This window comes from Aplidium turbinatum, chromosome 18 (genome assembly GCF_918807975.1).
Source record: "Aplidium turbinatum chromosome 18, kaAplTurb1.1, whole genome shotgun sequence".
Lineage (NCBI taxonomy): Eukaryota > Metazoa > Chordata > Ascidiacea > Aplousobranchia > Polyclinidae > Aplidium > Aplidium turbinatum.
Window position 1 is genome coordinate 16,763,077 of NC_137489.1, and position 24,269 is coordinate 16,787,345.

General features: G+C 38.1%; 1 protein-coding gene across 1 annotated transcript; it reads right to left on the minus strand.

Moving 5' to 3' along the window:
• Positions 1-482: 482 nt before the first annotated feature.
• Positions 483-18,733, minus strand: LOC145787495 (uncharacterized). The gene is made up of 15 exons (XM_082599248.1): positions 18,716-18,733; positions 17,993-18,162; positions 14,961-15,059; positions 13,441-13,606; positions 12,616-12,812; positions 12,189-12,288; positions 11,430-11,572; positions 9,514-9,596; positions 7,427-7,534; positions 6,651-6,892; positions 5,808-5,966; positions 4,741-4,847; positions 3,159-3,287; positions 1,692-1,854; positions 483-1,284 (listed from the first exon to the last, which is right to left on the minus strand). Exons 4-14 carry the CDS (start codon positions 13,595-13,597, stop codon positions 1,723-1,725), a joined length of 1,557 nt encoding a protein of 518 aa, XP_082455374.1. The 5' UTR covers positions 13,598-13,606; positions 14,961-15,059; positions 17,993-18,162; positions 18,716-18,733; the 3' UTR covers positions 483-1,284; positions 1,692-1,722.
• Positions 18,734-24,269: the final 5,536 nt, after the last annotated feature.

The following is a 24,269-nucleotide window of genomic DNA, read 5'->3' on the forward strand; positions in this document are numbered from 1 at the left end:
TATATTCGCTTGTCAAACATGTTCAAGCAACAAACCATCCTTGGAGTCTTTTAAAGTTGTGCGTAAATGTTCCACCGAATTTGATACGAAAATCTACGAGGCTTTGCTCATAAAATACTGCAGTCCTCGCCTCAATACGCAGTTGTTTGCCGCAGGCGCTTCTTATCTCCTAAACGTTTTTTTTTTCTTAATTTGTTGTATGGTGCGCTTTTTGCCTCGCGTAATTAACCGCCATGTGATGTGCCTTTCTCTTCTGCTTTGCATTTTCATTCTTGTGCATTTCGTTTTTCAATTCATTGTGTAGTTCAGTTATTTATTTTAAATGTAGATGTAAAATCAGTTATTTTCGTTACTTGAGAAGGGCTAACTTGAGTATGGCCGAAAACGTTCGTAGTTTATAGTTTATGTTCACTCTAATGTATGATATTAAATGCCGTGTGGTTGCTTGGCTTTATCTGTCTATGGTTGAAGAAAGTCACATCTCTACTAAAATTGTATATTCATATCTAAAGTTTAAGGAAATATATCAAATAACCAATAAAGAATACTTTGGGACACTGCACGACATGGAAAACGTTAGAATAATTTACGACCTGAACATAGTTATGATTGGTTGCTCACATGGGATTGTAAAAGAATAGGCCCTCGGTCCCAAAAGCTCTTACGAGAACGAAGAAATGGCATGCATCAAATAAAACAGTCCATAGAAACCAGTGAAATAAAAAAGAGCGTTTCAGAAACAAAATCTTTGAACATCTGCAACATTTCAAAATAATAAAAAATACAAAACATGAATCATTTTGCAGTGGGGTTTATATCTGCTGTGGTAAACAAAATAAATTTTCCAGTTTTATGCGTGACCAAACCATCAGTATCACATCAAGGATCTCCCTTTACGCGGTGTCGTTCTTCTTCTTCTTTTATTGTCGCACTTGATTCCAAGCATTGACTGCCTCTTGCAAGAAAACTTTCCAAGATTCTCTGTTGTTCGCTTTGTGAGTTAGGTGTATGTTGGTGTTAGTTTTGTCGGTTTGTTGGTTTAAGTAGGTTAATCTTTGTCTGCCTTGGGCACCCTTCCCTTCAATTTTGCCTGTGAGAGAGAGATGTTCTAACTTTCCTTTTCGCAGCACGTGTCCTAAAAATTGAAGTTGATTTTCTTTGATATTTTTGAATAGATTCTTTGTTTGTTTGACTTGATTTAAAACGTTTTGGTTGCTTTTTCTGTCAGTCCAGGAAATTCTCTGGTGTCGTTACGTTTATCAAACGAGTTGTTTTCTTCAGAATCTATAAAATAAAAATATCCTGGAATGTAGCCTAATTGGTTTTTAAAAAAAGTATACCTACTTAGCAACATTTATTACCACAATTATATTTTTGGCATGAAGGCCACTCTTTCAAAAAATAATTCGATTCAAAAACTATTTTCCAGGAATACTGACGTTAGAATTGCTGGCGGCTATTGAAACCTATCACTCTAGTCTAAACAATTGGCTGATTGATGAAAACGTACACTCGCCAGAGAAAGTGACATGTACCATGTTATATCTTCTAATCAAAAGTCATTTCTGTGTCACTTTTGTCTATTCCGAAATAATAATAAAACCAACAATATTATTACTAAATTAATTACAATAATAAAAGCAACTTGGCAACAAACTTTACCACATGTGACAACATTACTGGATGCTTACATCCCGTTGCTGTTATTCATGTCCATGCTTTCTAGTTTGTTAAATTAAAAAATCTTCTTATGCGGAAAGATGAAGTTCGCTTCAAATTGGGAAGAGCATACTCTATGTTATCCATGAACCTTTCTTCTTTCATATTCTTTTTCCAGCAAATGTTGCGACTTGCCTTAAAGTTAAATAGAAATAAGTTGCAAGGTCTAATTAAATAGAATAAACAATTAAAACAATGAAAACTATTAATATTACAAAAAGAGCTCAATGCTAAGCGAAAAAGCAAAGCAGAGTGAATTAAATAAAATGTGAATAACGACCTTCTGATGATCCTCATTTAGGTGAAACAGGCTGTTAAGATTTCAGATAGTAATAACTATATTTGAATAAACAATTAATATTTTTTGCTTGTTGTAATTATTAGCTACTGCGAATTACACGTGCGGCATGCAACACAACAGATAACTGGAAGTACTGAGAGTTGATGCAGCCATCGAGGCTGCTTCAATTTTGACAAGCCTTAAATATCCCGTCAAGGTCAACTACATGCTCTTGAGCGGTGTCGAATCGACGTCCATTCCAGCGTCGTGACCGCGTTTTCATCAAGCAGCTGAAATCTTCACCTATGCCGATGACATCACAATGCAGCATCTATGATTAGTTCAGGCTCACCTACTGTCTGGTCTTTTGAAGAACAATCATAACATGGCCATAAACATGAGAGTGATCAAAATAGTAAAATTTTTCTGCCTGTTGTGCAATATATTCTACAATGGCAACCACAAGTGTACTCGTACATAAAGGAATTTCGCAGAATTCTTGCCAGTCAGTACAATTGCAGTGACAATGTAAATCATTGTTGCAAGAAATGTTAAATTATCGCAATATATCATTGACACAATGAAAGAATTTAATGTAGACCCAGTGTAATGCATTACTATATATCGCTAATGGGATGATACAGCTGATAAGGCGTTGGTTTTCCAATAATACAAACCTGTTTTGACACCCTGCTTGAGCTCATTGTTGAAAAACACCGTTCAGTTCTACCTAGGGTGTGATAAACTGGGTGGGGCTAGTTGCTAAAGAAAAGGCCGCCGAAAGAAAGAATTCGCCACCTACTCTCATTAGTGCCGACGGCTTAATATAATGAAAATCATCTGTTTGTCCCCGATTCTTGGAAGCAAGTACGAGACTACCTTAGCCTTACACAGATCAGATTTACTATATAAACATAGCTAAACCTTATGCACAGCAAAAGCCAGCTAAGTTTCCTAATTGCTGAGGTCTTGGCTTGCTTCACTGCAAAGTTGGGTTTGGGTGCATAAATTATATACGGTAGTCCAATGCACAAGTTTGAACCACAGGCGCAGGACCGGTCTGGGAGATCGCCATCTTGAAGTTTCCTTTTGCAGTTGACATAATATTGTTGATGATCAGGAACCGATTGTTACAAATTTTTATTCCATAGTTTCTTACCTTCAGAGCTTCCATCAGTTTTTGTGAGAATTCGTCTCCTCTTTCCATGGATCTTGTTAAAGCTAATCGAGCTCCTGGTGCTTGAACAATAATCAGTTTTGTTTTATTTTGTATCATGTTTATATATCCCTGCAAACATAAACAAATGACTGGGTTTAATCATTTACTGTAGGTAAAGTTTCGACATATAGCAAGAAACCACTCATTGGAAAATTTAATGTTGACTGGGATGGTGCGAGGCAGTAGCGTAGCCAGGAATTTTGAAAGGAGGGGGTTTTGACCACCCAGCGGCGGAGGGTCTGGGGGGCCTCCCCCATAAAATTTTGAAAAATTACTTTGAATTTGGTGCATTCTGAGAGCATTTTCAACAAAAATGTGGGTACGAATATTCCTGTAAAATGGTGCTGTCTGGTAACATAGCAAAAGGATAAGATCATGTTTTCTTCGACATTTTTCGGAAATAAAGCTAAGTCTCTGTACGTGTTTTCTTGTTGCTAATTCTTGGCTGAGATGTTTGGTATTGGTAAAACTCGCTCTTTTAATGCAATTTTGTTTAAAATTAGGCAATTTTTTTTATACTGAAAGCATCATTCTCAATATCGTGACGTCACACGCGTGCCAAAGGGGGGGGTTGTAACCCCCAAAACCCCCCCCCCCCCCTTGGCTACGCCACTGGTGCGAGGCAAACGAACAAAGAGACGACAAAATATGAAATATTTTGACAATATCAAGCAAATCACTGAAAAAAAAAAATATGCCAGAAGTACTAGCAAAAACAAAAAACAGAGCAAAATGAAAAGAGTTCAAATGGGAGGCCACAGCTAATTAAATATGATTTATCTGTTGAAGAAGAAGTAGGTAAAGTCTGTTTCAACTCAAATACAAACGAAAGCTGCGACTGAATACAACCTAAGGAATACGGTTTGTAGCCTACTGTACTGCATATATACCTATGCAGCAAACAATAAGTAGGCTACTATCAATAGCCTACTATCAGTTTTATAGGTACTGTAGCTACTGTATAGTATACTAAAAATGAACAATTTTCATTTTGTCATGTCATACTGCGCCACTGCGGCCTATATGTGTTACAAATGTTCTTACGTAGTTATACTGTTATATTACACATTTATACACTGTTATTATACACTGTAAAATTAATATGAAACGACATGGACAAGTTTTACGCTATCTATAAGGTTGTTTTATGTTAGATATCAACTATTCGGCGCAAAACTTTTTCAAATACAATAAACTACCATGAACAGCACTACATCATCTAACTATACCGAGAGAGTTAGCAGGTGGAGTATAATTAAATCTTAATAAATTTGATCTTGAGGTAGTTATTTCATATCGCGTTCATTCTGTCAAGCTTTGTGGCCCACAGGACATAGCGCCATTGTACACCACTGGGTTCGGGGCCCACCGCTTGACAATCAGTCAATCACTGACATAAACAATACTTGGTAACTTTTTTCAAGTTCCTGGGATCGCTGCAAAGGTTTCTGATTCCTAGAATCACCAAAACAGGGTCTAAAATTGCCTCATAGGCTCCGTCAAAGCTGCTGTGAATGCCAACCTGCTGCGCTTCAAAGCGAGACCATCTCTCTTCTACGTACGCGTCGGTCAGTACAATGATCATTCGGTGGCTGTGGTTCAAATTCGTCAGGAGCGTTTCGACAGTGACTGTGATTATAAACTTTCTATCACCAACCAAGTAAAAAGCAACGTGTACTACAAGGAACTCAACTACGCAAAAACTGAATGCTTGCTAGCAATCTACTGTACATGCAGAAAAATTAAAGCATCATCAGCTAAAACCTAGTTAGCGTGGTAACTGTGAAATATTACATTGTGATGCTTCATCACATAGATTTTTTTTTAGCCTAATAGCCTAATTGGCAGCCCCGATAGCTCAGTTGGTTAGCGCGTGACTTCGTGAACGAAGAAGCTTCAAGATCAAGCGGCGCTGGTTTTACTTTAGGGGTGTATGCTTGAGCAATGCACATTAAGGACCTCTCTCCATTCAGCAGCATTTAATAGATGAAACAATTTCTCAACAACAAAACTTCAACAATCGGAAACTTCAATCTGTCAATCTCGATGATCGGGCCTGCGTCAGTGGTTCAAAGCCTCTACAAGTATGCGAAACCTCCAGGATTAAGCTCTCAAAGAAGCTTTTGCCGTCCGAGAAAGAAGATTCAATCAATCGATCATAACGCCATGAACAGTTTAGTTAGTGAATAAAACTCTTATGCATAACAGGAGGATGTGACCATAACGTTTGCAAGTAAAGCAAACAAAGAGTTGTCTTTGGAGTCTACGGTAGTTGGTAACAATGTCTTCAGATCGTAACCTTGTGTAAGAATCAATACTTTACTTCAACTAGAGTTCGGCGCAGAATATCCGAATGACAAATAACTGGCTTTTAATGCACGATAACTGTCTTCCGAACTTTTACAACAGTGACGTACATAGATTCAATTGCAACTTAGAGTATATTTTTTACCTAAAAACTTGTTGGATCTACAAAGATACAAGATGGCTAAAATACAATGGATAAAACATCATATCTCAATAAGCAATGTATTTAAAGTAAAAGCACAATGAAAGTAAATATTAAAGTTATTCTTAAGTTAAACTTACATCCTCCTCGACTATTTTCATGCTGGTCGTAAAAGCTGTAGTTCATCTCATTCATTCGCTGCCGAATGCAACAAACTATCTTCTTAGTGTACTCCATCGTTTCTTTATTGAGATCAGTTGAAAACACATAAGAAAGGATGGCTACGAATTCTTTGTCATCTGCAAAATATTCGATTTAGCTTACAAACAATAAGCAGCCTATAAGAGCAAATTTCTTAAAACTTATTGCAAGCCAATAAACACAATCGTCAGTGATTCAAATATTGAAGAATATCAACAAGTTTACAAACAATTGAGTGAGAACATATATAATCCACACATTTTAATAATGTTTCTTCGGACACGGTTCGTTTTCTCAACAACATTGTCTTCCTACTTGTTTGTTTGTTTGTTTATCTTTATCCTGCATTGCGGGAAAGCGGACTTGAGCGCTATGCATCGGTGTACGCCTTCCGACGTACACCTGACCCACGCTGCAGCCGACGGCAATGTCTGTTTCCGGTTGTCTACTCTACTTATGACTTAAATTTGGGACTACCCATTACTCGAAATCGATCACTAGGTAGAGGCAATTATCGTAAAGTTTCTTGCCCAGAGAAACAACAGCAAGTGCGGGTGGCTGGAGTCGAACATGCAGGCTCTCGACTGCGAGCCCAACGCGCTAACCACTCGGCCACGGCTTCCTCCAAGTGGACAAGGTGTAGCTTAGTGGTGAGACTGCTGGGGACTGGCTACACTTCCGCGGCCTCTCGGTTTATTTTGGAGAAGTATAACTCATATGGGGTGGTGGGAGGCCCAAAATATTCATGCTGAAAAGAATCAACAAACAAAATATTTCTGCACCTTTTGTTGGCTGGCGGAAATGGCGACGAACAAATAGAAGAATTTGAATCCAGTTGTACCAGACAAGGCCGATAGCTGCAATAATCGATGATAGGAAAGCTAGCACGGACAAAAGGATGGTGATGATGTATCGTAGTTCTTCAGCCGGGTCAAAGGTCAGAGTGACGTTCCACGGCTTGCTCCATGAATCTTCATAGCGCAACTTGACTTGATAAATCCCAGCATCGGATTTCTTTACATTGCTGTAAGAATGTTACAAAAAATTAAAAGCAAAATCTATTCTAATTTTGTAATGATCGTAATTTGACTGAGCTCTCAACATCTGGAACTTAACAGAATTGTTTATGAAAGTTTTTTCGAAAGCCGATGTACAAAGGACACATTCAGCTGTCCATTATTTACCACTTTTGCACATGAAGGATGGTATATTCTTAAAACCTACGAAAAGAAAGGTTTTTGCGTTTGTTGCTGCATAAAAAAGGCACATAGATGTGGAGAAGAGACGAAACGTTTGATGGCACCATCTCACCCACAAAAGAAATCTAAACTTTTATAACCTGGCCCACGTTTGATGGGATATCTTTTACAACAACGTGGCGCTATCAACATAACATGCAAGAAAAATCTATTTTACCTTCAACGCAACAAAAGTTGAACTTTCACTACGAATTTAGATTTGTACAACGCAGATGCAAACTTGTGAAAATTTCTATGAACGGCTAGATGTGTTTATTCAGATAAATATTACCATGTAACACAAACAAGAAACCAATCACCTCAACGTGTAGATTATCTGAAAAGTATTCGTGTCCTGGTAATTTTTCAGTTCTTCGTTACTCGGTTCATACCAAAAGCATTTGGTTCCGGAGTTGCTGAAGCCAACTCTAGAATGTAAACAAATGATTAGCCTATTGTTAAAACTTTGTTTACGATGCACCAAAACGCTACCCACCACTTGGGCAGTGATGTACGCGCATACAAAAAATATTGACGCCGTCAGCGTTAACGCAAACGTTCGAAAAACCATACGCCGTATGCGTCAACGTAACTTGTAAAAAAGTTGGCGGCGTCAGCGTCAGCGCATACACTAGCGTAAATCAATTTTGTTTGCTAGGTGCCAAACATTCACACGGTATAAACCACTCGAAACAAACAAGTTTTATTTTGAATTTCCACGAAGATACACAAGCATCTGAAAGTGTTCATCTGACAATTTTGCTGTGTTTTGGTTCCAATATGTCTTTGCCCATTGAAAACATTCTTTCAACTGCAGCGCTGGAAGGTATTGGCTTGTTGTAGCAAAAAAATACATTAAAAAGTATGCGTTGACGCTATGCGCTAAAAAACCGCAAAAACTTTACGGCGTAGCCTCAAGCGCAAACCATCCAAAAAAGTGTGGCCGCAAGCGTTAGCTTAAACAAAAAGTCTACGCCGCAAGTATGCGGCGTAGAACTTGCGACGTATACGTACAACTCTGGGGTTAGGTGTACCACCAGAGGCCCATTTACCAAGTACTTGAATTGGATGATGAAACAGCGTAATTCTTAGATTAATATTTTTACACGCTTCAACAATAATCTGCTAATTAAAATTCCTGATTACTGCTTCACCCATAAATGTGAATGAAAAAGTGCATTATGGACATTTGTGTAATTTTAGCTTATTCCGAGCTTAAAATATGCTATTTGGGTACATTTACTTCTAAGAGTTGAATGTATCTACCACGGATCTTTTAAGTAGCGGACTAAGCTAGTTGTCAGATTAGTTAGTCAAAGTTCATTGGTGGATCAGTGTTCCCGACAATGGTTCACCTAATCAAACGTCATATAAAAACCGTTCAGGTCTACTGAATCTTAGCGTATTACGTCATGGAATTTTTCCTAAAAATGAACCAAAATTGCACCATCGTTCGTAAGACTTGTGTCAAACCTGTTTAAACATGAAATATTGCATCACCACCTTTGAACACCTGTTTGAATTGCGTAACAATGTCTTTCACTATTACGTCACAGTACTGCGTACGTGAGTTTGAGATATTGCTATCTATTCTGGTCATTCGTGAAATGGTTGCTTGAGAGTTAGTCGCACATTTAACTGTTGGCTTAGTGCTTGCTAGCTGGACAAAAAATCCGTCTTTATCTAAGTAGTTTGTTTTGTAGTGACAGGTTTTAGTGGCGTACCGTGTTGCGTCCCATTTTCGATAGCCGCGGGCTAATTTTACAGAAATACAATTTTGAATAGACGTTTCAGAAGAATGTTTCTCTTTCGGTCATTACATACAGACGAACGGATTCGGGAATCTTATGTTACAATTTTCCCACGAAGAGATTATGGTTTACCGCTGTGACCAATTAGTAGTCGGCGAATCCAATCAGCGCTTTACTGCTGATGTATATGAGAAAAGAATACTCCACGGATTAAGCTGCATAATTGACTGATTTTTGTGATTGGTAAATGGTCCATCGTTAGTGGATTTGTGCGTACTACCGCTTTCTTTTTCTCTCTTGATTAGTTTAACGCAAAATGTGAAGTCACCCACTCCATTATGCAAGCAAGAATGTAATTCAGAGTGGCGCCAGTTAAACGGCAACCAAAAAAAAGTCGTTAAAAAACGTGGAAAGACAGTGTTGTGCCCTGCCTGGCTTTCCATTCCTTCTTTCCATTGGCTTTCATCGAATTTTTGTCAACGTAGTCAAAAATTAATTATGTGACATACAAAAATTGTGAGATCATTTGGAGGCAAGCGCAAGACGAATTTAGTTTTTCGCCGGAGCTGTAGTGATCGACGTCAAACGTTACACATTCAATTTAAATCATTAAACTGCAGTTGATATCAAAAAGTTTTTTTAAAACAACTGCTCACATGTCACAAGTAGCTCTACTGCTCTCGCCAAGTTCTGGAGAAAGATAAAGTGTCTTGCAGTTGTACGCATCGCCTCCTGGAAGCTAAGAAGCAATACGTCATGTTTTGAAACGTACCTTTAAGGCGATAGACATATAAAAGAGTTATGTGAAGTTGAGAGGAATTTTAATTAGTTTAACTAGTTTAATTTTTTAATATAACATCCAATAGAGATTTAGGTTGGTTGGTTGGCTTTGTATCTTTATCCTCGGACTGACAAAACCTTGATAGGTTATTCCTGGTAGTTTCGCATACTTGTAGAGGCTCTTGACGCAAGGCCGGTTACGAAGATTGTCAGAACGAAGTTTTCCGATTGTCGAAGTATTGTTGCTAGGGAATTATTCCATTCACTAAAAGGTAAAAGTAATCCCATACTCAGTTATTAAGCTTTGGGGTATGAGAAGATAAGCTTCTCATTGTACTAAGCCTTCGGCACTAAGGAGAGTAGGGTGGCCGGTTCCTTTCTCTCAGCCGCCTTTCCTGCAGCAATTATGCTCATCCAATTTATTACACCCTGGGCTGAGTTGAGCAGGGTTTTCAACAACCAGCTTAAGCCTGGAGTCGAACCATGTTTGCGTTATTGGAAAGCCAACGCCTTATCCGTTGTTCTAGCCCACCGCTATTCACTTGGTGCTGCTAAATGGAGAGCAGTCCTGAAATGCATTGCTCAAGCATGCACACCGAGAGCCGAACCAGAGCCGCGTGATTTTTTTTTTTTTTTGAGCCGAGCGCTTAACCACTGAGCTAAATTAGGAAAACCTCTTGTTATAGAAATTTATGAACATCAAGCAAATGAACATCAAGCAAATGCAAGGAAGACTAGCAAATACGTATGCAAAAGATAATTTCTCACGGAAGACAACCAAGAATATGCAAAAAAAATAACTCGAGTTACCAATTAATTAGTTATCATTAATTAGTTATCATTAATTAGTTATCAGTTAGTTAGAGACTTTTCATTCACGTTATTCTAGAATTTGGTTTAATACACATTATACGGATATTATTATGGCCTACATCACGTTTATGTGATTCTGCAAAAATGTCAATAAGGGTGAATTTTAGCAAAAATTTTGCAATTAATTAGCAATTTTTTACCATTTAATTTAGCAACATAAAAAATAGCATTTTTTGCAAAAATTACAACATAAACTTTTAATTAATTATCAAACGGTAATTAGTACTAATATTGAAGCAAAAGAACAACTTTAATTTTTGGGAAAACGTAGTGTTGCTGATTTCGTAAAATAGCATTTTCTTACAAGAAAAACTTCTATCGGAGATGTTTAGACAATTTTTAAAGTATTTTTATGCAGATATGGAAAGCCGCAATATCTCAACTATTCAAACAAGTCGGGTTTTGAAATATAAAAATTTTTAGTTTATGTCACAACGCCAGAATGTTTGTTATTGTATGTATGTTTGCACGCTTCACTTGGTTTATGATACACTTCATAGCTATAGGTAGCAGGAAGCAGATTCGGAATCAATGCAATAATTGATTCAACATGAGTTAGTTGTGTCTTGTCGGTTGCGTAGTCGAGTGGTGAGAGCCTTAGTATGACATCTGCAATGGCACTGGTTCAACACCGCTGAAGAGCATGCGGCTATGTCTTTGGCAAGACATCTAAAGGCATCTCTGAAGGTGGACACAAAAATTGGCTTCCTTGCCTTGCCCTTCACTTAATCTAAATTTTCAACAATCAGGGATACGACAAAACATTGCGTCTTGATAAATAAAATTAACTTTATAAATCAGTCAAAGTTTCAAAATAAAATAATACAGAAATCCTTCAAATGAGAATAAACCTCACTCCGCTTCGAAAATTGTTTAATGTTAAGTAGATGTTTTAAAATCAAAGACAAAGATGTCCTACCCGAATCCACCGAACCTCCAGTTGACCTTTCCCAATTTTAACATTACTGGTGTGCACCTCGCAATCAATCGTAACAGTGTCCTTCTCAAAGAAGTGTTTTACTTTGTTGCAGGAAACGGAAGGAGTTAATCTTTCAATTGTATCTTTGAAAAAGTAATAATAACAAGATAGTGATGGACTAGTTACCAAAGCCACATACAACATCACCATCCAAAACCAAATTCGGTTTGAAGACGAAACTAATGCTCGGACACGAGCTGAAGCCGACGAGTGGTAATCAATAATATCATTATAGTTTCTAATATAATGCACTGCTTCTTGTTTAGTGTCAACTTTTTAATATAAGTTTGAGCAATAAAAATTAAATAAAAAGATTGAGAATGTTGAACATAGAAAATGGCGTCGTTTCAAAAGTAGGAATGCAGAAGTAGCCTTCTGCTATTGTTGAAGCTTCCGTGCAAGGAGTTTTACCAAAGCTAACACAACTGCTTTGTCAAACTTGATATGTAGTGTACTTTAATTTAGCTGACTGTAGAGCTATTTGTCTAGAAAAGTTTAGGACTTTCTATTTCTTTCACCATGCTTCTTATATGTGATGCAGCTGTCAGTTACGTTTATTTTTAAGCCTTCTATTTTGGAGAGGTGCTGTCCAATTAAACATAGGCCTAACTACATTTTTTTACAACAATTTAGTAAGTTAGAAAATATTACAGAGAAAAAAATATATAAATCAACTTTTAAAAAGCAACATACACTTACTTTCTACGCAAACAGAGTAGTGTACAACGAAAGCTGGTTGTTTGTTATAGACCACGCTGCAGCTGTATATAGCAGGATCGAAATAATTCGCAGTGTATCTCTAAATAATATCAAGCTGTTTGTGAGAAATTAAACGATTTTGCAATATCATTCATGAATCAACAATTGATTTGCTTTTCTCTTTCGTTGGGGAAGGAGTTGCCATATTTTTACCCCATGTTTTAGAACGCGAAAGTGCGACAGCTGAAGGTCATTCTGGCCAGTCATGGTCTACTAATCCCTCATAGCAATAAGGTTAACACGATTGTAATTAACTTTCTTTACATAATTACCATAAAATCATTTTTTGTTTCAAAAGCAACGTATATTACAAGCATGATTAGTGGTTACTGCTTTAGAATTTAGAGGCAAAACTTTTATTGCTCACTAGGAGGGTGTCAGGATAGGGTAAGTTCCTCTCTTGTTCACCGTAGTAGGAAGTTATAATTTCCTTGGTGTAATTCATACACCTTTTGTTCCTGATTATTGAGTAGTCCTCGTTTATTTTAGTCCGATACCAAGTAGTCTTGTATTGAGTGGGTGCCACAGCTGGTGGGTACACTGTCTCGTTCCCAGCGTTTGCAGCTGCAAAAATTAAAGTTCAAAAAACAACTCATTTTGCGTTTTCAAACGCAAGATATCAACTGCCGCTTGTCAGCTTCATAACGGTGTAGCGAGAACTCTTGTACAACATTCGAAAGGGCACCGGTTCGGCACCGCTCAGGACCATGCGGTTGTGCCTTTGGCAGGACACAAAGGCAGCCTGGAGGCAAGGCATTGAGAGGATACTTTAGGCCCGGTACTATTGAGATTTGTGAGCTCCAAATCGTAACATTTATAAGAAAAGCGCACTATATCCAATGAATACGCTGTAGATTTTTCATGTTTCCGGGATCCTTGAAAAGGTTCTGGGCCTCTAAAATTATCTCGAGCCTCGGTACAAAAGTACCCCCAGAATCCCCTGACAACACTACTGCCTGAAGGTAGACAAGAAGATACACGTCCTTGCCTTCCCTACCACAACACAATCTTCTTCAACCACCGTACGTGAGCCTGGACACGATATAAAATACTGCTGCTTCATCTTTGAGCCTGCTAAAAGTGGAGATAGTAGTTTGTAGTTTTGCTCAATGCTAGTAAGTAATACAGCAATTACACAATTGACTACACTTTACAAAATTAAAACAGACATTTGCAATGAAACAATGTGTACCTGCTATACAATCTAAACGTAACTCATGTTTCATTAGAACACGTTTGTAGACAAGGTTAACGTTTCGTTCATTCGCATAGTTTACTTCATCTACACATGAGCGGACCGGCAAGTGTCGCAGTTCGACAGTGACGTTGGTGCTGAAGCATTGTGACATGCTGACGACCTTTGACAATAACAAATTTCAGTGAAATAAATCAAATTGAAATGTAGACTACAACAAATCAACCTTAACGTGCATAACGCAAAAATGACATACCTAGTGTATAATTAATTTACGTTTGATGTTGGGCATTATTCAATACCGGAAGGAAGTTAAATCTGACATGTAGATCATTTCTCAAGAATCCATCCGCAGGTAATTGAGGTTTTAATGCAATTATTTGGCGATGGGTTTTTCTTTGCTTTAAAAGGTTTAGTCGTTAACTTACTTTCATCTACGGAACCTGTAAACCTGCATCGCATGCACGTTTTAAACTTCTGTGGTTTTGCCACCCTTTCTTTTTGTTAATTTTGTTACCGTACCCTATTTGTAACTTTATCATTGCTGTTATTTTCCGCCAAAAAAAAATTATTTGAATAACTCCACGTATAAAACTTTTTATTTTACTATAAAGCTGCTGGGCCAAACTTTGTTGCGATATGTGTTTCTTGCTGGGAATGACAGTTAGCAAAATTGATTGGAATGTTATTGCATTTTTTTTTCAAATAACTTTGTTTATTGTCATGTACTGTGAATATACCTGTATATCGGAATGCGTTACCAAAATGTACAGAGTTTAGATTGTACTATCAAATAAAAACGTATACTGCCTACATGGCTATTGGAAGAAGCAGCCTGACTTTAGCGGACTGTTGCCAACAGACTGTTTGAAATGTTTTTGAAAGCATGATATGTCATCTTTTACTGCCTCTCCAAGTGACACAAGTCGTTATAATATCACTAGGAATTGAATTCTGATGAGAATACTGAATATGTAATATTCTTTCCGTATATTTCTTATAGGAAAGAAGCAGTTCTACTTGCGGTTCATGTTATCACCAGAGTAACCAATCTTTTGGGTGTTCACTTTTTTCAGCAGGCTTTAAACACACACTAGTTTTGCAATTTGCTCAATAGCTGTTCAGATCGTATCACAATAAACTCATGTGATATGATGTTCTCAAGAATCACTGTGTGTGTAAATCAAGCATGTGTTTGAAACATTGCAAAAAATGTGAACACCAAAATAGTGGTCACCGCACGCCACTCTCCAGGCAGCCACTTTATCTGGTCCAGATCTTTACCAGATCGGGTACAAATCTGACCAGATCTTGACCAGATAAAATGGCTATCTGAGTGTTTATCACCAATAGAATTAAAAAAAGTACTATATTTACATGTGGAGGGGTCAAACGTTTATTAACCAAGTAGTATTTTATTTGCTCAGATCGACGAATTAGAGATGTTAGATGACAATGTATAACACATCAATTACTAGTATAAGTCTTTACACTTGTCAAGAAATAAGATCAACCACCTGTAATAGCGTATAAGTGGATGTTTGTTCTGACGTGTCATCCAGGGTAATACTAGCGTTTGAGAATTGTAGAGGGAGGTCTTTCGATGAAACTAAACACTAAAAACTTAATTTTTATTTAAGATTAGCAACAAGAGTTTGGTTCAAAACCAACATTCTACCGTGATCTCATTGCTCAGGCAAATCAGATCTCACCAGCACCAGACTCAGATCTACCAGCACCAGAGACCAAGGCAAAACCACTCGGCCACTGAGCTGGTGACATTCTACTGTGACCTGCAATTGCCCAGGAAGCACCATATCACTAGTAGGCTACCTCCCAGCCAGGAAACGGTTAATTAATCTTAGGCTACATTTTCTCTGACGTTCTGGCTTAGTGGAGTACCCAAAAATTTTCATCAAAAAGGGTTGAAAAAAAAAATCGCATGAGACCATTTTAATCGTAACCAACATTTACTTCCGGGAAGAAACGAAAGTCAACCTATGACAAGTCACAAAACGTAGCCTTGCAACTGTGCTGATGATGAGGGCTACAAGATGGTCGATAAAGCTTCACTAACATTACGTCCTTTTGTGAAGAAAGGCGTTCTTCCCGGCTATCAGCACAAGGCTGATTACTCACTAGCACAGCGAGCTGCAGTGACGCTTCGCTAACCAGAACGGTGTAGCTTCCACGCCAGCCATTGAGACCTCCAATTAAACGTTTAAGTTATTTTGGCAGCCGATTGTAGCATCGAATAGACAGCGATAGACACGTGTTTCGCCCATGAGGCTGGGCTCATCAGTATCGCACCGTATTCTTGCCACTTGAGTAATCGACCGCCGCTTTACCAGTCAGTTTAACTCTTATCTTTGTGGAAAGAAAGAGCCAACAAAACCAGCAGGTGCCAGGGGTAGGTCAATGTGAAGAAAGGCGTTCTTCCCGGCTATCAGCACAAGGCTGATTACTCACTAGCACAGCGAGCTGCAGTGACGCTTCGCTAACCAGAACGGTGTAGCTTCCACGCCAGCCATTGAGACCTCCAATTAAACGTACTCAAGTGGCAAGAATACGGTGCGATACTGATGAGCCCAGCCTCATGGGCGAAACACGTGTCTATCGCTGTCTATTCGATGCTACAATCGGCTGCCAAAATAACTTAAACGTTTAATTGGAGGTCTCAATGGCTGGCGTGGAAGCTACACCGTTCTGGTTAGCGAAGCGTCACTGCAGCTCGCTGTGCTAGTGAGTAATCAGCCTTGTGCTGATAGCCGGGAAGAACGCCTTTCTTCACATTGACCTACCCCTGGCACCTGCTGGTTTTGTTGGCTCTTTCTTTCCACAAAGATAAGAGTTAAACTGACTGGTAAAGCGGCGGTCGATTACTCAAGTGGCAAGAATACGGTGCGATACTGATGAGCCCAGCCTCATGGGCGAAACACGTGTCTATCGCTGTCTATTCGATGCTACAATCGGCTGCCAAAATAACTTAAACGTTTAATTGGAGGTCTCAATGGCTGGCGTGGAAGCTACACCGTTCTGGTTAGCGAAGCGTCACTGCAGCTCGCTGTGCTAGTGAGTAATCAGCCTTGTGCTGATAGCCGGGAAGAACGCCTTTCTTCACATTGACCTACCCCTGGCACCTGCTGGTTTTGTTGGCTCTTTCTTTCCACAAAGATAAGAGTTAAACTGACTGGTAAAGCGGCGGTCGATTACTCAAGTGGCAAGAATACGGTGCGATACTGATGAGCCCAGCCTCATGGGCGAAACACGTGTCTATCGCTGTCTATTCGATGCTACAATCGGCTGCCAAAATAACTTATTACGTCCTTTTGTTAAAAAAATATTGGTTAAATGGGCAATGCAATGTAAATCATGAATGCAATGCACTATTCACAAATATTGCACACGTAAGCTATTTTGCCGATCTTTCGTGTGGGATACGAAGATGCTTTTCATGTAAGTTACGTTTGGTTTGGTTTTGAATGTTTATCCTCGGACTGACAAAGCCTTAATTGGTTATTCCTGGTAATTTCGCATACTTATAGAGATTTTTGACACAGGGCCGATTACCGAGATTGACAGAGTGAAGTTTCCGATTGTTGAGGTGTTGTTGCTGAGGAATTATTCCATCCATTAGGTGCCGCTGAATGGAGAGCAGTCCTGAAATGCGTTGCTCAAGCGCAAACTCCGAGAAACGAACCAGCGCCGCGTGATCTTGAGCCCGGAGCGTAACCACTGAGCTAACGGGGATTGTCGTAAAAAACTATTTAAAATACTCTTCATAGCGCTTTGCTTTTTGCTTTGCGACAAAACTTAGGTCAAAAATGATAAAAATCTCTAAAAAGCCTGTGATTACATATGACTTGTCAAACAAAACAAAATTTTGAAATACGCTGTGACTGTTATGAAACACCCCTAAGTGAAAGCATTCCGTGCTTCTTTAAACAAACACTTTTTACACAAGCATAAGCATTCTTTACTTTGATGCTTTCTGCCTTGTAGGCTACAATTTTCATGCAATTGCATTTTCATATTTCTTTCAAACGCGTTACGAAACCAAATTGCTACGATCTAATAAAAGTACAAAAATAAAGGAAAACAAAAAAATTTTCTTCAAAATATAAACGAAATTTGAATTCAAAAACGTTTCAATGTAAAACCAGGGGCGGATCTACCGGGTGGACTTGATTGAATGATTGGTACAGGCCCACCCAGATTGACAGCGGGCCCACCCAAAATCAGATTTACGAAAAAAAAACATATTTGTTTAACAGTGTGGCACTGAATTGTTTGTGGCATCACTATTTCACAGCATGATGCCACTTCAACAGCCCATAAACGGCCCACCAAGATATTTCCTAGGCCCACCCATAGATTACGTTCTGAATCCGCTACTGTGTAAAACTAATGTTGTTCATGTTGGTGAGCTGTCCCAACACACGGTAAAAGTTTTACAAGTTACGTCAAAGAGGAGGCGCAGCTCAAAACGTACTCTTGGCTTAAAAGACCCGAGAAAGATTTTGGGAAAAAATATTTTACTTCATTTTACCAACGATTCTGGAGATGTCAACGGCACTCCACTGGACTCAACGAGGTCTTTGCAATCCAGTTTGAAAGGCCAACCAACATAGACAGTGGTTCTGCCACTTGTTTTCCGGGGTACGACGGTGCAACTTCTCAAAAAGTCCTCTACAAATAAACCGGATGAAATATTAGGCACTGAAAAACAATAGTGACAAATATCAGTAATTTGACGTTGGTGAGAAACAATATCCCATCTTTTAAAACCAATGGCAATTGTCCCTACGCAACAAACACTCATATAGTCAACAGCAGTGATTTTCAACAGGTGTTCTACGGAACAGTATTGTTCCATAAAAGATCGTCAGGTGTTCTGCAAAAAAATTATTAGTTGACTAGTGTTCCATGGAACACCGGTCGAAAACCAAAGTAACAAGAGCTTTGTGTTTGTCTTCCTGCAATTCCTGCCCCGAATATCAACTTTGTGCTCATCCAACAAGCACAAATATCGTACTGAGAAAAAATTTGTTTATTTTATTGCGTCATTATAAAATTTCGTTTGGTTTTGCAAGATTGTTTTAATAGGTTATGTGGCTCAAAAAAGGTTGAAAAACAGTGGCCTTCATTTCACTTAACACAGCACAACCGGTTAGAAGTTTCAACCATGGCTACTAAACTGAAGAAGGATTCTTCATTTTGTTACCACTACAGTTTAGAATAAAACAAACGATTGAATTAAACACAAGCTCACCTGTGATTTCAGAGAAAAACTGACTATTGGCAAAGTGAAAGTATGACATCATAAGCATAGCACCAAAAACAAAAGATATTGAAGAAAACATTAAAAAAGAGCTTGAAGTGGTTGACATTGCAAATGATTGATAGATTTAACCAACATTACAATCAACTTTCTATAAGACAAGCTAACATTTTCTAGCTAGACATTTCTATAAGACACCATTAAACATAAATGAAAAGTCATAGTTTACATGACATTTTTTTGCATCATGGGCTTTATATACCTGTATCAGATGTTTCACACTTACAACACTCTGTCAGAAAATTTGTCTTGTTTTACATTGATTCAACGTCTGGGTTTCGCAGACTTACTGACTTCCTGACCGAGTGTGCGCCATCTTGTAGACTGTGCTATTGGAAGTTCATCACACATTTATAAAACCTGTTAAGTGGTAATTCCATCAGATGTTTAGGAAATAGAATAACCAAGTTGTAGCACCGATCGCACTGGCGCACATTTACAGTTATATTGCAGTTATGCGCTATGCTGTAAAATTTTAACATTTTTGAATCACAAACAAGCTGCTTTCGTGATCATTTTTCAACTTTATTTTAAACAGTAAAATCTGTCATTTTTATATTGATTCAGCGTTTGCAGACGTTGAATTAATGCAAAAATATACTGATTTGCTGTCTGGAATCAGATTCTTTTTGAATGGTGTGGTTGATTCATTGCCACTCTCTAAAACTGGTGACTATTTATGACTGCAGTTTTGTTTGTTTTCGGCCGTACAAGGTTCGGCATTCAAGCAAAAGACAAGAAATGGTCACGCAACGTAACGTATGCAATGTCATGCAACGTAACGTATGTAATGTCATGCAACGTAATGTATGTAATGTCATGCAACGTAACGTATGTAATGTCATGCAACGTAACGTATGTAATGTCATGCAATGTAATGTATGTAATGTCATGCAACGTAACGTATGTAATGTCATGCAACGTAATGTATGTAATGTCATGCAACGTAACGTATGTAATGTCATGCAACGTAATGTATGTAATGTCATGCAACGTAACGTATGTAATGTCATGCAACGTAACGTATGTAATGTCATGCAATGTATCGTGATAATTCTGCAATCCAGACTGATATGACATCACACGTTCCAGCAAACGACACAAGTAAAACAATTGCAGTTGAGTAGAAAGGAGCGCTCTTCCTGGCGGTCAGGACAAGGCCAGGAGTAGTCAGGGGGCACAATAAGACTATGCATGCTGTTACTTAGCTTTGATGGCTGCCATGGCACAAACGTATCAACAGTTATCGTTTGCTAACGTTAAATCTTACTGATTAGTTGTATGAACAAAATAAGCTCGTAATTTCATTTCAAATGCTTTTGCGCCGCAGCTGTTTGTATGATACTGCAGCCTATACCTTATATACTGTATATAATTAATATATATTTTTTTTAATCTGAATATGGATTTTCCTTTGATGCTAATAATAATAGGACTACTTTATTTACACCAACAGCTGTTTTAGTTTGATGTTCCGGTGTAACTTAAATAAACTAAACTGTCTGTAGGTCTAAAACTAAACAGTATCATTGATAGAGTATAGCTATTAATTTAGAGTGAAAATACTCTCAGAATGCGTAAGTTTAAAGTATTTTTTGAAACATTTCTGGGGGGGGGGCTCATACACACCTCTGGAATGTCGCCGGGCTCACTGACAATTGCCCTCTCTCGAAATTTTGTGCTGGCCACGCCTCTGCTCAAAACTGACTAGACCTACTCACTAGAACAGCGAGCAATTGCGATTCGCTAACGCTATAGGCCTAGCCTTCACCCTAGCCATTCACACTTCACCTGTCACCTGTGTTTCTCGGCAGCTGATTGTGGAGTTGTAAGAATTGAAAGAGGTTGTTTTTTGTGACATTTGTACATCAACAACTGTTGGTAAATCGCTTTCTTCATAAGGCTGACAACTCAACCAGAATATCAGGCATTTTATTTATAACCAATTCAATGCTTGCAGGCTTTCAATGAATGCAAACAACATATTGTTTTGCTGACTGCAACCCAAGGAAGCAAAACGAAGCTTTTTTCTAACAAAGTTGAACCGATGTTATGCAACGAAAGTAGATCTAGAAAATTGTGTCTGCTTCCTTGTCTGATTGAAAGAGCTTATGTATACGTTTATTTTATGTAATAATGGATCCAACTTGCGTTATACATAATACATTTGATACTGAATAGAAATAGGCTTGGTGCTTTCCAGAGGAAAGGCGTCAGCTGAAATGTTATTGTTCTCATGATCACCAATCACCACAGGGTTAGTGACTACGTTGGCTTCCCACATTGCTGAAACATGAATTTGATTAAAATATTATTGACCAAACAGAAATTTCATTTCCTTCAAGCATATATTGCTAATACATTACGACCCATCGTTTTTACATTAATTCAACGTCTGTGACCTGTGAAATGCAATGACGTGTAAATGTAAAAATGAAGAACTTTGGTGTCTGTGGAAACACCTGGGCCAGCAACTTGAAATTTGATTTTGATTACATCATGAAAAATCAAAATCGTATCTTTTGATCAGAAAAAATACAGGATCATGAAGCATAACTCACTTCCGATAGTCGTAACTACACTTGGTAATTCAAATACTTTGGAAATCACACCGCGTTCCTTGTCGCTTATCTCAGGCTGAAAGCATGCTTTTATTTTACAATTAAAATCACGTTTTATTTCTAACCTCAACCAACGTGTTGGTAATTTGAACGCTTTTGGTTAGTAATTGACAGAAAAACCGGACTTGTATGTAGAGTTCACAGCAAGGGTATCAAACACGTGGCCCTCGAAGACTTTTGGTGCGGCTCGCGATGCATTTGTATACTTTGAAATAATTAACAAATACAGTAGCCTGAATATTTTGTTATAGATGTAGAAAGGTAAAATTCACTCTAAAATCGGTCAAAAATTCTGAAAATTCCCATCAAACTTTACACGACGTTTTAGTACAACTGTCGGCACGGTCGCCCATTTTATTGCGTGCAAACTCGTATTGCTGTATATAACTGTAACGACACTACGGACTGAAAAGCACAAACTGAACAAATGATACCAGAATGATTACGAGTAAATTATATTGTCGTTACAATTATAGTGCAAAGTCAAATTTGTCTTACAATTTTTCATTTTATGTAACCTATATTGCAGATTCAATTCCTGATTCAATTCCTTGCCAATTCCAATTCCAATTCGACACGTAGCCTACGTGTCGAAAACGTTTGAGTTATTATGTTATATATTTTGTTTTGCGTGTAATACATTATGTTAAACCCACTAATAAGGTTACTTTGTTTTGCTTGTCTATTTGTCAATATTAAAAAAACCAGCAGATATTCTTTGTGATGACGCTGCTTGCGATTTCTAGACCGCTGTTTGAATTTAAAAAAAAACGTAAATATCAACTTTTCTGTGACACAGACAAGACAATGCCAATGTACCCTTCATTAAAGTACGGTACAAAAAATTAGCCACTAGTCGACAGTAAATCATCTGCTTACAGTGCTTACTGCTCGCTAGATTAATCAGAATCCACCCTTTGCATTCTCACTCAGGTTTCTCAACACTGAAGCACAAAACAAATGGTTAGTGACTGTCCTCGAGCCGTGATCAGTTACCGCCATTTTCCGGTAGCATTACTAGAGATTGCAAAATACACTAAAACATTTCTCCTTAAACTGGAAAGAATTGACCCCTGGTCAGTAAAGGGGTGACAGGGGGTCCAAGAGATACTTTAGAACCAGGGCTCGGGCTAGATTTAGGGGCTCCTAACTTTCATAAAAACCCTTTAAAGTTAAAAAAAATGCTACGTAGTCATTGAATATATTGCTTTTTTCTTAGACGTGTCTTGATTTGGAGCTTAAAGATCTTATTGGCACCGGACCCAAACTATTCTCTTAACGGCCCTGCCTCTGGTACTAATTTTTCTTCATTCTTAGAGATAATCAGTTGTAGCCAGAGTTACTTTCAGCTAAGGTCAAACACATGACATAGACAACACATAGTGCTAATTTAATAGTTTATTGCTGAAGCTACTGATACTGTGGTTGGTAGGTTACGTTGCTATTTGTTTATTATTGGTCTAATTGAGAGTATTTCAAGGTAAATTGGTGCTCTTGTTTGATAACAGGGTAAAATCTGTAAAAAGAGCTAAAACTCTGAACTAGAACAAAACATAATCGGTCTTTTAATGCTGTTCAACAAACAAATCAAAACATTGAAGTTTGACCAAATGGCTATCTCCAAACATCTTCAGTTTTTGGTTTGCCGCATGAACCATTAGGTTAAACTATGAAACGAGTTGCTGCTTCATATGTTTACTCATTTCGTCTACTTATGTGCTTATGTCCAGTGGCGGCTCGTGCCATGGGGCTGCACGGCTGCAGCCCCACCTGAAAGAAAGTGAAGAGAGAAATTATGTTTTCTTCTGTGTTTGTCCGACCCGGTTACTTTTTTCACTTAAGAATTGCGAATCGAAAATTATAATATTAAAAGTTTCGTTTGGCAACACCGATTTGGGCAAATTTCTTTGCAGTCCGAGATTCTGGATTTCAAGCGCTCTGATTGGCGCTTGAAATCCACAATTATTCCTAAAGCTCCACCTCTTTTGGTATTTTACAGCAATTTTTTAATCTGTTGGGGCTGCATGAAAAACAGCCCCGCCTAACCGAATAACTTTAGGCTACAGACTTTTTAAGTTAGTTTTTATTTTGCAGAGTAGCGATGAGCCATGAATGTAGAAGTGTTAGCTGTAGAGTTAGGGTATTCACCAGGTTAGGCTATATGAAGTGCTAGTCCAGACTAGGGCATCTCAAAATCGCTTGAACCTTGAATGCAACAGCTAGGCCAGTCAAGACTAAGCTCAATACTAGTAAAGTTTGTCTCCAAAGCAATACTGTTAGTTTTTTTTAAATACAGTCTAGGAATACATTAACTTTTCAACAAAGTTTGAATGCATTTTTTTTTGAAATTTGAGGTAAAAACATGCTCAGAACGCACCATTTAATGCAATTTTTTATTTTTTCTGGGGGAAACCCCCAAACCCCCCGCGAAATCGTTTTCAGCCCCACTGACAAACAGCACCAGCCGCCACTGCTTATGTCTAAAGTCTGACTAACAGCATCAGCCTCAGAAAATTAAAATATTTCGGACAGCAAGAAGCCGCTCGTTGAAAAATTCAATGCTGACTGGGATGGCTAGACGTAGAACAGGACGTGTCAATTACATAAATTGACTTTAGCCTAAACAATAAAGCATTGACTTTTTATTGACCTATCAAACTAACGTTTCGAAGTCTACTTCTGTCCAAAACTCTTATTTAAAACCACACCGCAATAAGTTACCAAAAAAACTTGATCTTATTGACTTTACTTGCCCTAGTTATTGGTTTAAAATTTTTATCACCCAATTGCCCCTTTCGACCTTTTTCCACCATTATTTTCAAAATTGGTAACTTTAAAATTACTGGTTTAGTTTATTCAAAGAG

Excerpts from the sequence above, each read along its gene's own strand:
- LOC145787495 (XM_082599248.1), bottom strand. The coding sequence starts at position 13,597 with ATGTCACAATGCTTCAGCACCAACGTCACTGTCGAACTGCGACACTTG. Across the intron at positions 12,813-13,440 it reads ACGTTTAGATTGTATAGCAG|CTGCAAACGCTGGGAACGAG; the intron begins GTACACATTGTT and ends TAATTTTTGCAG. Across the intron at positions 1,855-3,158 it reads AACTGATGGAAGCTCTGAAG|GCAAGTCGCAACATTTGCTG; the intron begins GTAAGAAACTAT and ends TTTAACTTTAAG.